This window comes from Coenobita brevimanus, chromosome 53 (assembly GCF_032717465.1).
Source record: "Coenobita brevimanus isolate Jiangsu-jjx chromosome 53, ASM3271746v2, whole genome shotgun sequence".
NCBI classification, from domain to species: Eukaryota; Metazoa; Arthropoda; class Malacostraca; order Decapoda; family Coenobitidae; genus Coenobita; species Coenobita brevimanus.
Window position 1 is genome coordinate 42904241 of NC_137006.1, and position 15000 is coordinate 42919240.

The following is a 15000-nucleotide window of genomic DNA, read 5'->3' on the forward strand; positions in this document are numbered from 1 at the left end:
CACCACTAACACCACCACCACCACCACCACCCACACCACCTACACCACCACCTACACCACCACCACCTACGCCATCACCTACACCAGCCACACCACCTACACCAGCTACACCACCACCACCTACACCACCTACACCACCACCTACACCACCTACACCACCACCTACACCAGCCAGGTAAGCCAGGTGGGTCATTACGGCCGTGTGTGAGTGATGGACCAGGTGATCAACATTAATTACCTGCTTTGCGTGTGTGTGTGTGTGTGTGTGTGTGTGTGTGTGTGTGTGTTCTTATCAGTGTCAATTTTCCATTTCTCTTGTCCTACTCCCTTCCTTCCTTCCTTCCTTCCTTCCTTTCTTTCTTTCTTTTCTTCCTTCCTTCCTTCCTTCCTTCCTCCCTCCTCCCTCCCTCCCTATCTTCCTTCCTTCCTTCATTCCTGTCTTACTGCTGTCTCGTCTTCCTGCTTCTGCTGCTCTTGTCCTATTCCCTTCCTTCCTTTCCTTCCTACCTCTCTTCTTTCCCTCCTTCCTTCCTACCTCCTATCTTTCCTTCCTACCTCTCTGTCTTCCTTCCTTCATTCCTTCATTCCTTCCTGTCTTTCTGCCTCTACACTTCTTCCCTAACCTCACCACCTCAGAATCATCCTCTCTCAATCTTAGAAGACCCTCTCACCTCCTTCTGACCTCTTCACTTCCTTCTAGCACTTCTTCGTGACTAGCATTTGTAGCAGAGGTCCACACGTAACCGTATCATATTCTCTTGTGCTATTTGTTTTGTTTACGCCATCTGTGTCGATAAATTTGGCGGACAAAAGCACGCGAAATGATAATGCTCAAAACGCCAAATATTTTAACGCCAAAAGAAGTGTTAGTATATTTCTGCTCGTAACGCCTTTCACAGTCCCGTTTATTTTTATTTATGAGTTCTTTTTCGAGGTTAAAAAAATAAAAAATCAATCAATAACTCTAGAGAATTATGTGTAGGGAGAGAAATTTTTATATAGAAAGAGAGAGGCGCCTTTTGCTCTCCTTTTTCTTTGGCCTCTCTCTCTCTCTCTCTCTCTCTCTCTCTCTCTCTCTCTCTCTCTCTCTCTCAGAATGTTTACAGGAAGGAAGAAGCGCATTTTACTCTCTTTTCTTTCGCCTCTCTCTCTCTCTCTCTCTCTCTCTCTCTCTCTCTCTCTCTCTCTCTCTCTCTCTATCTATCTATCTATCTATCTATCTATCTATCTATCTATCCATCTATCTCACTTTTTAACACGTCCATATTCTCTCCCATTCTCTCTTTACGTATCTACATCATTAAAAAAAAACTACCTTATGACTTCAGAAAATAATATCGCAAAACACAAGGTATTTTTACGAAAGGAAAGGACAAACTCAACCCCCCCCCCACACACCCACACCAGCCCCCCCCCCCAGGCTTGCTTTCCAATACTCCTCCCCGATGCTCTTTTGTTTTACCCTTCCTACCTGCTTCCTCTCCCTCTTACCTACTCTCCCTACTCGCCTCCTTCCCTCTTACCTACTCCCCCTACGCCTCTCCCTCTTACCTACTCTTCCTACTCGCCTCCTTCCCTCTTACCTACTCCTGCTACGCCTCTCCCTCTTACCTACTCCTGCTACGCCTCTCCCTCTTACCTACTCCTGCTACGCCTCTCCCTCTTACCTACTCTTACTCCTCTCCCTCTTACCTACTCCTCTTTTCCCTCCCTTTCCTCTCTCTTTCCATCCACCCTCTTGCGGTTTCTCTTGCTTGTCACTTATTTTCATTATTATTATTATTATTATTATTATTATTATTATTTGCAATTCACATCTGCCTTTAGGTAAAATTTTGCATTACATGATAAATATAAAGTAACCTCATGGCACCCATCATCCACTCACTTGATGTAGTGCTGCCTCCTTCTTCCTTCACCTTTATCATTCTTTTTACGTGTCTGTCCTCCTGTCTATTTCACCCAACTTTCCTGTCACTTTTTATTACTCTTCTTTCGTTTTCAGGTGGCTTTACATTGAGTGACAGGCCTAATGGTTTCCTGTAAGCCTGGAAGCCATTTACAACGCTGGGTGGTAGCCATATAACCAACCCATACGTGCTCCCTACGTGTCAACAAGAGGGTTGGCGGAGGGTTAGTGCCCCTCCCCGTAATACAATTAAAGACAAACGGCCACCTCTCATGGGATTATGGTGTCTGGCAATAGATAGATAGATAGATAGATAGACAGATAGAGCCCCTTCACTACGAGGACGTCTTACACACACATAATAGATAGATAGATAGATATACTGAATTGATAAATAGATAGGTAGACAGACAGACAGAAAGACAGACAGACAGATAGATAGATAGACAGACGGACAGACAGACAAACAGACATAGATAGATAGATAGATGAGTGTATATAATATTACATGGGAAGGCTGACTAATTACGTGGCTGGGAGTGATATGATTTGATTTAATTAACAGGTATTACCCACCTGAGTGAGGGCTGTGTGCTTCGCTGACCTGAATGAAGGATAATACATCTCTCTCTCTCTCTCTCTCTCTCTCTCTCTCTCTCTCTCTCTCTCTCTCTCTCTCTCTCTCTCTCTCTCTCTCTCTCTCTCTCTCTCTCACACACACACACACACTTCTGAATACCATACCATTCCATACCACACCATACCATACCATGCCATAACACAGCACACCACACCATACCACATCATATCATACCACACCACACTACACCATACCATACCATACCATAACACAGCACACCACACCAAGCCACATCATATCATACCATACCACACTACACCATACCATACCACACCACACCACACCATACTTCTAAAGCTGATCACTCTCCAATATTATATAACACCAGTCTCGTGGTATTACTCCACTCTTACACCTAAATCTAACATCCAGGAAGCAGTGAAGGTGGTGTAGTGGTGTGTGGTAGTGTGGTGGTGGTGTGGTGGTGGTGTAAGGGTGGTGTGGTGTGAGGGTGGTGTAGGGGTGGTGTGGTGTGGTGTGGTGTGGTGTGGTGTGGTGTGGTGTAGTGGTGTGGTGTGGTGTGATGTGGTGTGGTGTGGTGTGGTGTGGTGTGGTGTGGTGTAGAGTGTGGGAATTTAGTGTTGTAGTGGTGTGCATGAGGGTGTGGGGTATGTATGGGGGACTGGAGTGTGGAGTGGTGTGGTATAGGAATGGTGTGGTGGTATTAAAAGCGTGAGGGTAGTGTGGAGGCAGTGTGGAGGTTAGAGTTGGTGGTGTGATGACTTGGAGTGGTGTGGAAGTAGTGTGGTGTAGTGTGGTGTGATGTGGGGTGGTGTGGAGTGGTATATGTGGGAGCTGTGTAAGTGTGTGAGGTGGTGTAGGAGGTAGTGTGGGGATAAAAGCTTGGTAGGGTGGTGTGGAAGGGTGTGGGGTGGGGTGGTGTGGGGACAGGTGGTGTGGGGTGGTGCGGGGTGGTGTGGAAGTAGTGTGAAGTGGTGTGGTGTGATTTGGAGTGATGTGGAAGTAGCGTGGGGTGGTGTGGGGTGGTGTGCGGTGGTGTGCGGTGGTGTGGGGTGGTCTGGGGATGGTGTGCGGTGGTGTGGGGTGGTGTGGGCTGGTGTGGGCTGGTGTGGGCTGGTGTGCGGTGGTGTGGGGTGATGTGCGGTGGTGTGGGGTGGTCTGGGGATGGTGTGCGGTGGTGTGGGGTGGTGTGGGGTGGTGTGGGGGTGGTGTGGGGTGGGGTGGGGTGGTGTGGGGTGGTGTGGGGATGGTGTGGGGTGGTGTGGGGCTGGTGTGGGCTGGTGTGGGAGTTTACGGGACAGTGGTGTAGCATTATTACACTAAGTCGACATCTTTACTGGCCTACCTTTACTTTATTGCTCATTATATTATGTTCGGCAGCCCGGAGAGAGAGAGAGAGAGAGAGAGGGAGGGAGAGAGAGAGAGAGAGAGAGAGAGAGGGAGGGAGGGAGAGACAGGCGGGTTTTGTCACTTCGGTAAAGGTGGAAGATGGGGGAATGAAAGAGAGAGAGAGAGAAAGATAAATGGATAGATAAGAAGGTAGACAGACAGCTAGAGAGAGAGAGAGAGAGAGAGAGAGAGAGAGAGAGAGAGGAGAGGCTGCAATAATTCAATAAAGGAGAGAAGGAGAAAGGACGGGATAGGAAGAGTAAGTCAGTCGCCCAATAAAGTTAGATCAATTTTAGTGGAAGTAAAGACACCAACTATCTATATTAATGCCATAAATTTTACTAATAAAACTAATAAAAAAAAATAACATTAAAGATAAAATAAAGATACACCAAATTTAATAAAGACTTAACCCCTTCAGTCCAAGTGCTTTATTAGTATCTTATTTTTTTCATCTGCAGAGAGAGAGAGAGAGAGAGAGAGAGAGGGACGCCTCCACGTGGTGGCACTGATATAACCAGGCGGCTCCACTGCCTGGTTATACACACGTCCCTCAACTCCCTCCCTATCTCTCAAAGGGAGGACTACAGGAGAGCAACGTCAGCCTGCAGTCCACTGGGTTCACGCTTCAGATGAACCTGGGGCCACTACGACAACAACAACAACAGCAACAACAACAACAACAATAATAAATATAATAATAATAATAATAATAATAATAATAAATAGAAGGCTTTAAAATTATCCAAAGACAATTTTAACAAAGGAAAGCTTGCCACAGCCACTGCACACAAGAAGCCGAGCTATAAAGGGACCTTGAGGTCAAGGTCACTGATCTTGTGTATGTCACCTTAGGTCATCAAGATCTATAAGTCCACCAAGTTTAGTGACTCTAGCTTGGTTCTTTTATGTCAACTCAGGTCACTGCTCTGTCTTCGGGAGCAGTCCAAAATTTTAGACCAATTGCGATCTCAGGTAATACTGATGCTGTGTGGCGTATATTAAGCAGTGCATTGTGGCCCAGGTGTGTGCCATGGCCCAGGTGTATGCCATGGCCCAGGTGTATGCCATGGCCCAGGTGTATGCCATGGCCCAGGTGTGTGCCATGGCCCAGGTGTATGCCATGGCCCAGGTGTATGCCATGGCCCAGGTGTATGCCATGGCCCAGGTGTGTGCCATGGCCCAGGTGTGTGCCATGGCCCAGGTGTGTGCCAAATACCTCAGTCCTCGGACTCAAGTGGTTCTGCAGCTTTAGGGCCACGTTTGTTTCCGGATCCTGTCCAGGCTGCGGTACTGGGATCAGGATGATGTTTGGCGGGACGCAGCGGCCAACCAGCTCTGTAATATGGCACAGAAGGAAGGCTGTGCCTACAACGGTGTGACAATGACACTGATTTAGATCTGCCATGGAATAATAATAACAGTGACAAGAACAAGAACACTTCCCACAAGGATGTGAGTGTTAGGACTCCATATTATAATTACAAATCATAACTACAAACGATATGTAACAATTATGTAACGACAAACGATTGCATTATGTTACACTTGCTACAATTATGTAACTACAAACAATATGTACCATTTATGTAACAGTTGCATTAACAAGATGTAACTTTTATGTAACTTTAACTACAATTATAAGGCCAAGACACTTATGTAACAGTTGCATTAACAAAATGTAACTACAATTATAAGGCCAACACATGTATGCATTTCACTACAAAAACCCAAGTACATACTGTATTACAGTTAAATAATTAACTTTAATGCATTTATTCAAATATGTATACAACTTGTTTAAAATGTAATATTACTGAATAATCACTATTTACTATAAATATTATATGTATATAATATTCATACAATTATGTTACTTTTACAATATTATGTATTTCACTTAATTAGCTTATAAGTTCATTATAATGTGTATATAATATGTATTAATATGTTAGGACTATTAACTGTCGATGGTACGCCATTTTCGCGTGACCGAGCAATATGTTAGGACTCCATATTATAATTACAAATCATAATAGATAGATAGATAGAGAGACAGATAGATGCAGGGAGTCAGATGATGAGAAGGTATTGTGTCTACGAGAATCGAGCAATGCTAAACATGCTTACACACTCTTAACTCAAGGAATGCTTTAGGCACACGACAGCGCCTAGTGACCATACACACACATACACACATACTCACACACAGGCTTCTAGAACTTTCCACTCACAAGGAACACACGTGATACATCTCCTGTTTCACCAGAATTTAGGAAAGAGAGCTCAGAAAGAAGCTAGCCATACAACAGACAGGTCGCAGGGAGAAGGGCTTAGCAACTTGAGAGAGAGACAGAGAGAGCGAGACAGAGAGATAGCTAGCGGGACTCTACTTTATACTTCGCTCTGTGTGAGAGACTTGTTAATATTTCCAAGACAAATAAAAATAGTCCCATACTATTCTTTACCTCTCCTGTCACTACATGACAAATGGGAAAGAAGATTAGCTACTCACGAAGCTACTCAAGTATAACAACCGCTCGTCCACAAGTCTAATATATATATAACTCAACTACAAGTAACCACAAAGGAGTTACAAAGTCTTTATGACATGAGTAGTACTGATAATAATTATTATTATTGTTATCATTATAATTATAATAAGAATAACAGTGATCAAACTGAGCCTGGTAAGGTGAACAGACTTTTATTTTTTAACTCCCCAAACGCCTTCCTTGTGATCAAAATCCATTTTCTTGTTTTTTCTACTTTCTAACACCCCCCCCCTTCTCTTTTTCCCCCCAGATTTTTTTTTGGGTATGAATTTTGCGTCAAATGCCTCAGTATTTCCTGGTAAAAAAAAATATATATATATATTATAAAGTACAATCTACCACTTCCAAAACCCCAAAAGACTTCATTATATATTCATGGCTTCCTGAATCCAAATTTTTTTTTCCTTGTCCTCAACGATCTATTATAAAAAAAAAAAAAAAAAAAACGAAAAAAAAGGCGCAGACTCTTCAATGAGGTGGTTTGGTTATTAACGCCCCTTCAGCCCGATGACGTTTTCTAAGAGGCGGGAGCATCTCTTGGAGGGGCCCTGTCCGCCAGCCACTCAGTAAGGATTTTGATACGAGGTAGGAATGAGTCTCCTTGGTTACTAGCCCCTTTCTACCTTGACTTGGTCCTAGATTTTCGTCCTTTTGCAGCTTACTTCACGTAGCTGAGTGACAGAACAAGACAGTGCTACGACGCTACACCCTTTCCATAGCACTTCTTCGTGACTGGCATCATATTCCAGCGTCAATCTATTGCTACGACTCAGCAATAATTTTAGGCCAAGTTAGAGTAGAAAATAAATAAGTTAATAAATACAACAGTAAAATTCAATTAACCCTTCAATCTGGCTACACTTGGCCATCAACTGAGCTGCAAGGGGTGAAGGATGTTTGTCGCCCAGTAATAATAATAATAATAATAATAATAATAAAATAGTTGCAGTAGTCGTAGTAGTAGTAATAATAGTTGTTGTAATAATAATAATAATAATAATAATAATAATAACAATAATAATAATAATAATAATAATAATAATAACAGTTGTAGTAGTAGTAGTAGTAACAGTAATAATAATAATAATAATAATAATAATAATTGTAGTAGTAGCAGTAGCAGCAGCAGTAGTAGTAGTAGTAGCAGTAATAATAATAATAATAATAATAACAGTTGTAGTAGTAGTAGTAGTAGTAGTAGTAGTAGTAGTAGCAGTAATAATAATAGCCTAATAATAATAATAATAATAATTGTAGTAGTAGCAGTAGCAGCAGTAGTAGTACCGGTAGCAGTAATAATAATAATAATAATAATAATAATAATAATAATAATAATAATAATAACAAAAGCCCAGCTCTATGGATTCTGCCCTGGTGTTGCATGACTGGTATGAACGGGGCAGTAAAGCCTTCAATTGCACTCCTGTTGCACGATACTGGCCCTGCAATATCTCGGGCTATGGTTCCGCTATAGCCTATTTGTTTTCATATGACAGAACTGGCCCACAACTCCAATGGTCGTGGATGCATGAACCTGAGTCTCCTTGGTTACTAGTCAAACTTCACTCTTCAATGTCACTACACTTGGCCATTAAGAGAGCTGAAATAGGTAGGGATCTTCGACAGGTAACAGGAAGTGTGCTTTAATATTAACCGTAGGGATGAGTCTCCTTGGTTACTAGTCAAAGTTCACCCTGCTGCCACTACACCTGGCCATTAATCGAGCGGAAATAGGTAGGGATCTTGATAGGTAAGTGTAATTGGGCTGCAGTATTAACCAGGATGACCTAGTCTGACCCCAATTACAGGTTCCGGCTTAACTACCCCATTAGGAAAGGCCATAGATGAACCACTCTGCAAAGGTCAGTGTCACTTCTCATTGACTTTTGCAACTGTTAAATTACTTCTTTCAATTTTGGTAAGACTCATGCAACTACATCCAATTTACTCTAACTTGACCTAAAATTGCCATCTCTATCCTCTGTGCTCACTTGTAACAACAGATTAGCACTTCAAGGCGATGCTAGTCACGAAGAAGTGCTGTGGAGAGGATGTGGAGCCTTAGTATTGTCTTTTCCCGCCACTGAGCTACGTGAAATAAGCTACAAAAGACCGAAAATCTGGGCCAAGTTAGAGTGAAAGGAGTATAGTTTGATGTATATTGCATTAACCTCTTTATTCCTTCAGCTCATTCGTAAATCAGACAGTCTTGATGGAGCGAAAGATATTTGTGTTTGTACTAATTATGCTTTTAAAAACAGTCACTACCATATCCATGTATATTCAAAAGGCGATTAGGCAGGACACTTAAGAGTTTGAGTGTAAGGATGATTATGTTTTCCAGGTGTACGAACGCTTAAAGTAAAAAATTCGTCCCCTGTTACACTGTCTGGATCACACTTAGAACAGGTCCGTCACTTTCCTCCCTGACGCATTATATCAGAAAGTATAACGCATAGGACGAGCAACATAACAGTCCTCTCTGCTTAGGGATATTAACTAGAAATGGAAAGTAAGAAGCAGAAAAGGTGAAATATTAGCGACATACCAAGCCTCTCTCGGCTTGGGAATATATATATATATATATATGAGCCTCTATGGTACGGTGGTAGAGTGTGCGTTTCGTACACGGGTGAACCAGTGTTCGCGCCCCGCCAGGGTAATAAACTTTGGGAGTGTTCACCCGGCCACGTACTGCACTGGCGGACACAAGAGGTGCTGTGGTTGAACCAGTGTCGCTTACTATAAAGTATGCTTGCACCCAGTCGGCTTGCGCGAGCCGATTACACTTGGTTCACAGACTACACACACATCCAAAGCCACTCCAACACTACAATTACACTTACAAGCACTTCTCACCCTACATACAATCTCTACTAGACAGCCTAAGCCACTTGGTAGAGATACATTGGCTGTATCGTCCCCACTTCGGTAGGGATAGGCCGGTCCTGCAGTGGATACTCAAACGGCTGATGATGATATATATATATATATATATATATATATATATATATATATATATATATATATCCTCTCTCAGCTTGGGAATATATACACTGTATATATATATATATATATATATATATATATATATATATATATATATATATATATATATATATTGAACCCCGGCTTAGATGAAACTATCAGAGTTCGTTTCGTTTCTCCACTATGTTTCACTCTTTTTGCAATCTGTGAGAGGCAAAAGGGGGGCCGAGGCTAGTTTATGAGGGTAGTATATCAGGGGGGAGGGGTGGGGAGGGGGTTGGGAGGGGGTGAGGAGGGGTTGCAAGAGGTATGGGAGTCTGGGGACAGGGAGAGAGAATGGGATATTGGAGACTGGAAGATAAGATAGTCCACTGCCATACTCCGTCCACTGCAGCCTGGCTCAGCACTGACCTCTCTCTCTCTCTCTCCATAGAATAGTTCAATACTGTACTCTCTTCATTGTAACTTGGCCTAAAATTGCTCTCTCTCTCTCTCTCTCTCTCTCTCTCTCTCTCTCTCTCTCTCTCTCTCTCTCTCTCTCTCTCTCTCTCTCTCTCCATTGAATGCTATACCCTGTTCACTTAAACTTGGCCTAAATGTGCAGCTTTTTGCTAGTCACGAAGAAGTGCTAGGGAGAATGGGCTGGTAATCAGATCGTCCTGAGAGGGCAAAATAAACACGTCCTAGGGCTGAAGAGGTTAGGCTACTTAACACCTCTTCCTTAGCGATTTACTCAGCGATTTGCTTAGCGATTTACTTAGCGATTACTTAGCGATTTACTTGGGGATTTTCTTAACGATTTACTTGGCCATTTACGCAGCGATTTACTTAGCGATTTACTTAGTGATTTACTTAACACCTATTCCTTAGCGATTTACTCAGCGATTTACTTAGCGATGTTCTTAGCGATTTTCTGAGCGACTTACTTAGCGATGTTCTTAGCGATTTATTCAGCGATTAGAGATTTATTTAGCGATTTTCTGAGCGATTTACTTAGGGATTACTTAGCGATTTACTTAACGATTTACTCAGCGATTTACTTAGAGATTAACTTAGCGATTTACTTAGCGATTTACTTAGGGATTCCTTAGCGATTTTCTTAGCGATTTACTTGGAGATTTACATTGCGCCTTACTTAGCGATTTACTTAACACCTCTTCCTTAGCGATTTACTTAGCGATGTACTTAGGGATGTTCTTAGCGATTTACTCAGCGATTTACTTAGGGATTCCTTAGTGATTTACTTAGCGATTTACTTAGGGATTACTTAGCGATTTATTTTGATATTTACACCACGGCCCTTCTCTATTTGCGTCTTTATATTGCTGTAAAATTGACACTTTTTTTCAGAGGGGCACCGCGGGTCAGAGGACAGCATAAATCGCTAAAGAAGAGGTGTTAGGGATCCGTCAGGGCCACTTAGCGAAAGACAGGTTATATTTCAGACCAAAGACCCCCTATGTAGCGGCCCCCCCCCCCCGCAGCCCAAAACAAGCACAGGTGGGGGAGATGGCGGGAAATTTGAAATGATTAGGATAGCTGTGAGAGAGAGAGAGAGAGAGAGAGCAGTTGTATGTGGCATGTGCTGGTAATGGCAGGGGGTGGTACAGTGAGTGGTGGAGAGAGTGGTGAAAAGAGTGGTGGTGGGAGTGGTGAAGAGATTGGTGAAAAGAGTGGTGAAGAGAGTGGTGAACATTGGTAGAGGGAGTGGTGGAGGGAGTGGTGGAGAGAGTGGTGGAGGGAGTGGTGAAGAGAGTGGTGGAGAGAGTGGTGCAGTAAGTGGTGAAGAGAGTGGTGTAGTGAGTGGTGTAGTGAGTGGTGAAGAGAGTGGTGAAGAGATTGGTGAAGAGTGGTGAAGAGAGTGGTGTAGTGAGTGGTGAAGAGAGTGGTGAAGAGAGTGGTGTAGTGAGTGGTGAAGAGAGTGGTGAAGAGAGTGGTGAATAGAGTGGTGGAGAGAGTGGTGGAGAGAGTGGTGTGGTGAGTGGTATGGTGAGTGGTATGGTGAGTGGTGGAGGGAGTGGTGTAGTGAGTGGTGTGGTGAGTGGTGTGGTGAGTGGTGAAGAGAGTGGTGGTGGGAGTGGTGGAGAGAGTGGTGCAAGGAGTGGTGGAGAGAGTGGTGGAGAGAGTGGTGTGGTGAGTGGTGTGGTGAGTGGTGTGGTGAGTGGTGTGGTGAGTGGTGTGATGAGTGGTGTGGTGAGTGGTGTGGTGAGTGGTACAGTCGTGGAAGAAAGTTCGCCTAATATTTCACCTCTTCTACTTGTCACTTTCCTCTACTGGCTAATACTCCTAAGCTGTGTGTGTGTGTGTGTGTGTGTGTGTGTGTGTGTGTGTGTGTGTGTGTGTGTGTGTGTGTGTGTGTGTGTGTGTGTGTGTGTGTGTGTGTGTGTGTGTGTGTGTATAACATGGGCGAATGTCGATACCACTGAGGCTTAAATCGTGTCCTGCATATGTGTGTGTGTGTGTGTGTGTGTGTGTGTGTGTGTGTGTGTGTGTGTGTAACATTGGCTGCAGGATATAACTATTGGCCGGAGGGACTAACGGGGGGGGGGGTTGACATATGAGAGAGAGAGAGAGAGAGAGAGAGACGGCAATACCTACCTGATCAAAGCACACAATCCACACACTCTTTCAACACAATCTCCATTCACCCCTCCCCCCCAGCTCCTCTTCTCACCTGAAAGAAACCGTCTGAGATTAGCAGGTAGCAGATTAAGAAAACCGTCTTTGAGCTGAAGGGGTTAAATTCTCAAGTCCTAATCTGAGGTATGGCCACGTCCTCTCTCGCAGCTCCTATGATCCACTCTCAGCTGAAAAAAATCGTCTAGTTATTCAGGTTTTTTATATAAAGTCTGGAAATTATAATCTTTTTTGTTCAACAGGCTGCTACGTTAACCACCTGACCACCATCCCCCTCCAAACTGCCTCCTCAGCCTGGATCGAACCCGCGTCCAGTCACACAGCCAACTCTCGACACTCGAAAATCCTAAAACTATTTCCTGTAACACCCTTGGATCGAACCCCCGTCCATTCGCACAGCACACACCTCTCCTAACCACTCGACCACCTCTCGCCTCGTCATTTGGCAGCCCTCCCTCCGGTCACCTGTTCATTAGTGAGTGAAGGTGTGTCTGTTCAACGGAGGGGAAGACTGATAAGACGCAATGGACTGATAGTGTGATGGAGAGAGGAAGGGAGGGAGGGAAATGGGGAATGTGTGTGTGTGTGTGTGTGTGTGTGTGTGTGTGTGTGTGTGTGTGTGTGTGTGTGTGTGAGAGAGAGAGAGAGAGAGAGAGAGAGAGAGAGCATCTACCCTCTCACCTCCCCATCACCACAGCACTTCCTCTGAGTTTACCCAATTCCCTCTCTCTCTCTCTCTCTCTCTCTCTCTCTCTCTCTCTCTCTCTCTCTCTCTGGCCAGGTGTGTGAGCTTTTAGTAATATTGGAGCGAAGGTGAAGCGAACCAGGTTAATTACACCCCCAGGCACCACCCCGGCTCACAGCTGGGGAGAGAGAGAGAGAGAGAGAGAGACAGACAGACAGACAGACAGACAGACAGACAGACAAAGACAGAGAATGATTGAGTGAGTAATAGACAGTAAGCAGGTAGGTAGGAAGGTAGGTAGGCAGGTACTGTAGGTGGCTCAATCGGTAGAGAGGTGGCCTGTAGTCCTTATGGACCCAGGTTCGAATCCCGGCTGGGGCAGGGAACAGTTTAAGGATTTGAATTTCATTAAATCAGGCTTTACTGATGTACCAGAAGACCCGCCGACATGTCGTAAAAATACCCCCGCTAATACCAATACACCAGTCCTGTATGAGACAGCCTTAGCATGTATTCAATATGGACGGTGGGTGTTAGCGCCGAAGTGGTGACATGTAGAGGTGTATGGTATGTAGGAGGACTGCTGGGCCTTGATAGCAGGCTGTGAAGCCTATGCCCAGAGTCGGACACATAAAAAAAAAAAAAAAAAAAAAAAAGGTAGGTAGGTAGGTAGAGAGAGAGAGAGAGAGAATGATTGAGTGAGTGTTGTACAGAAAGACAATAAGCAGGTAGGTAGGTAGGTAGAAAGGTAGGCAGACAGGTAAGCAGGCAGGTAGGTAGGTAATGACACACACACACACACACACACACACACACACACACACACACACACACAGATAGACAATAAAATCATTCCAACTCCATTTTCATTCTAAATAACTCTCTCTCTCTCTCTCTCTCTCTCTCTCTTCCATATCTCCTAAAATAACTTCTTTCCTCTCCTTCTCAATCCCATCTTCATCTTTCTCTGTCTTTCTCCCTCTTCATCTCTACAGCCAGTCACAAAATCATTCCTCTCTCTCCAGGTACAGTAGAGGACAAGAGTTTTCTCCCCAGACGTTTTGAATTTGGCGGGGATCGAAACAGCGTTCATTTGACACATGCCTCACTCGTGTCGGGTGAAGAGGCTCCCTAACGCCTCTTCCTTTGCGATTTATTTATGGATATGACTGCTTAACATCCTTCCGTACGCGATTTATGAGGAGTATGGCGGTATAGGAAATATTTTACGTAAGGAGGCACAGGATAGTAAGGTGTAATAAGCAGAATAAATCGCTAAGGAAAGGTGTTTAGGGGTATGGCTTAAGTCACCAGGGGTTTCTTAAGGAGGTGAATGAAGAGAGAGAGAGAGAGAGAGAGAGGAAAGAATTGAAGTGTGTATGAAGAGAGAGAGAGAGAGAGAGAGAGAGAGAGAGAGAGAGAGAGAGAGAGGAAAGAATTGAAGTGTGTATGAAGAGAGAGAGAGAGAGAGAGAGAGAGAGAGAGAGAGAGAGAGAGAGAGAGAGAGAAAGAGAGTTTGACAATGAGTGGTGTTACCGTCCCCCCATTCAAATGTATGGCCACATCAATAAACAAGATTCAAACCCTTATACGTGGCTTCTGGATCCTATATCCCAGTGTTATAGGGGATTCGATTACACTTTGGCGAGTTATTCCCCTTATTACCCCTTCAGATCCTTTCGTCTATTACCTACAGTGTTTTTCGCCTCGCAACTATGATTAATTTTTGAAGTTACAAGGGACAGAGGCAGGTGCAACAGCCTCCACGTCCCTCCTGCAAATCAAAAACCCTAGCTACGATAGGAAATGGATCGTAAGCGCGTTTGTGGATCACGGTTCGCAACAATCAGCCTAGTTTTCACGGATTTCCTGGATTTCTTTAAGTTACCCCTTCCAAATGCCGAGCCAATCACGTTTTCTCTGATTCACTCGACCCCCAAACTGATTTCACAAAGCACCAGGCCAGAGAAGTTCATGTTTTAGTTAACATAGCCTGAAAGAAGTGATGAAAAGAGCCTGGAAGTGATACAGAGGGTCTGGAAGTGATAAAGAAGGTCTGGAAATGCTGAAGAGGGCCTAGAAGTGATAAAGAGGGCCTGGAAGTGATGAAGAGGGCCTGGAATTGATTAACAGAACTTGGAGAAGAGGATCTGGAATGATGAAGAGGGTCTGGAAGTGATACAGAGGGTCTGGAAGTGACAAAAAGGGCCTGGAAATGATGAACAGAGCCTGGAAG

At 44.0% G+C, this 15000-nt stretch overlaps 2 protein-coding genes across 2 annotated transcripts in view; both read left to right on the forward strand.

Annotated features, from left to right (window-relative positions):
* LOC145400817 (carbonic anhydrase-related protein 10-like) overlaps window positions 1-5154 on the forward strand; it is a 59143-nt gene extending 53989 nt beyond the window's left edge. Inside the window, exon 9 of the mRNA XM_080273253.1 lies at window positions 4909-5154. Coding sequence (XP_080129379.1) covers window positions 4909-5154 — 246 coding nt within the window. The remainder of the gene's footprint in view (window positions 1-4908) is intronic.
* Window positions 5155-5244: 90 nt separating this feature from the next.
* The window catches only part of LOC145400818 (carbonic anhydrase-related protein 10-like), an 82573-nt gene continuing 72817 nt past the window's right edge, over window positions 5245-15000 (forward strand). Inside the window, exons 1-2 of the mRNA XM_080273254.1 lie at window positions 5245-5275; window positions 8263-8316. Of these exons, the coding sequence (XP_080129380.1) occupies window positions 5245-5275; window positions 8263-8316 (85 nt within the window). The remainder of the gene's footprint in view (window positions 5276-8262; window positions 8317-15000) is intronic.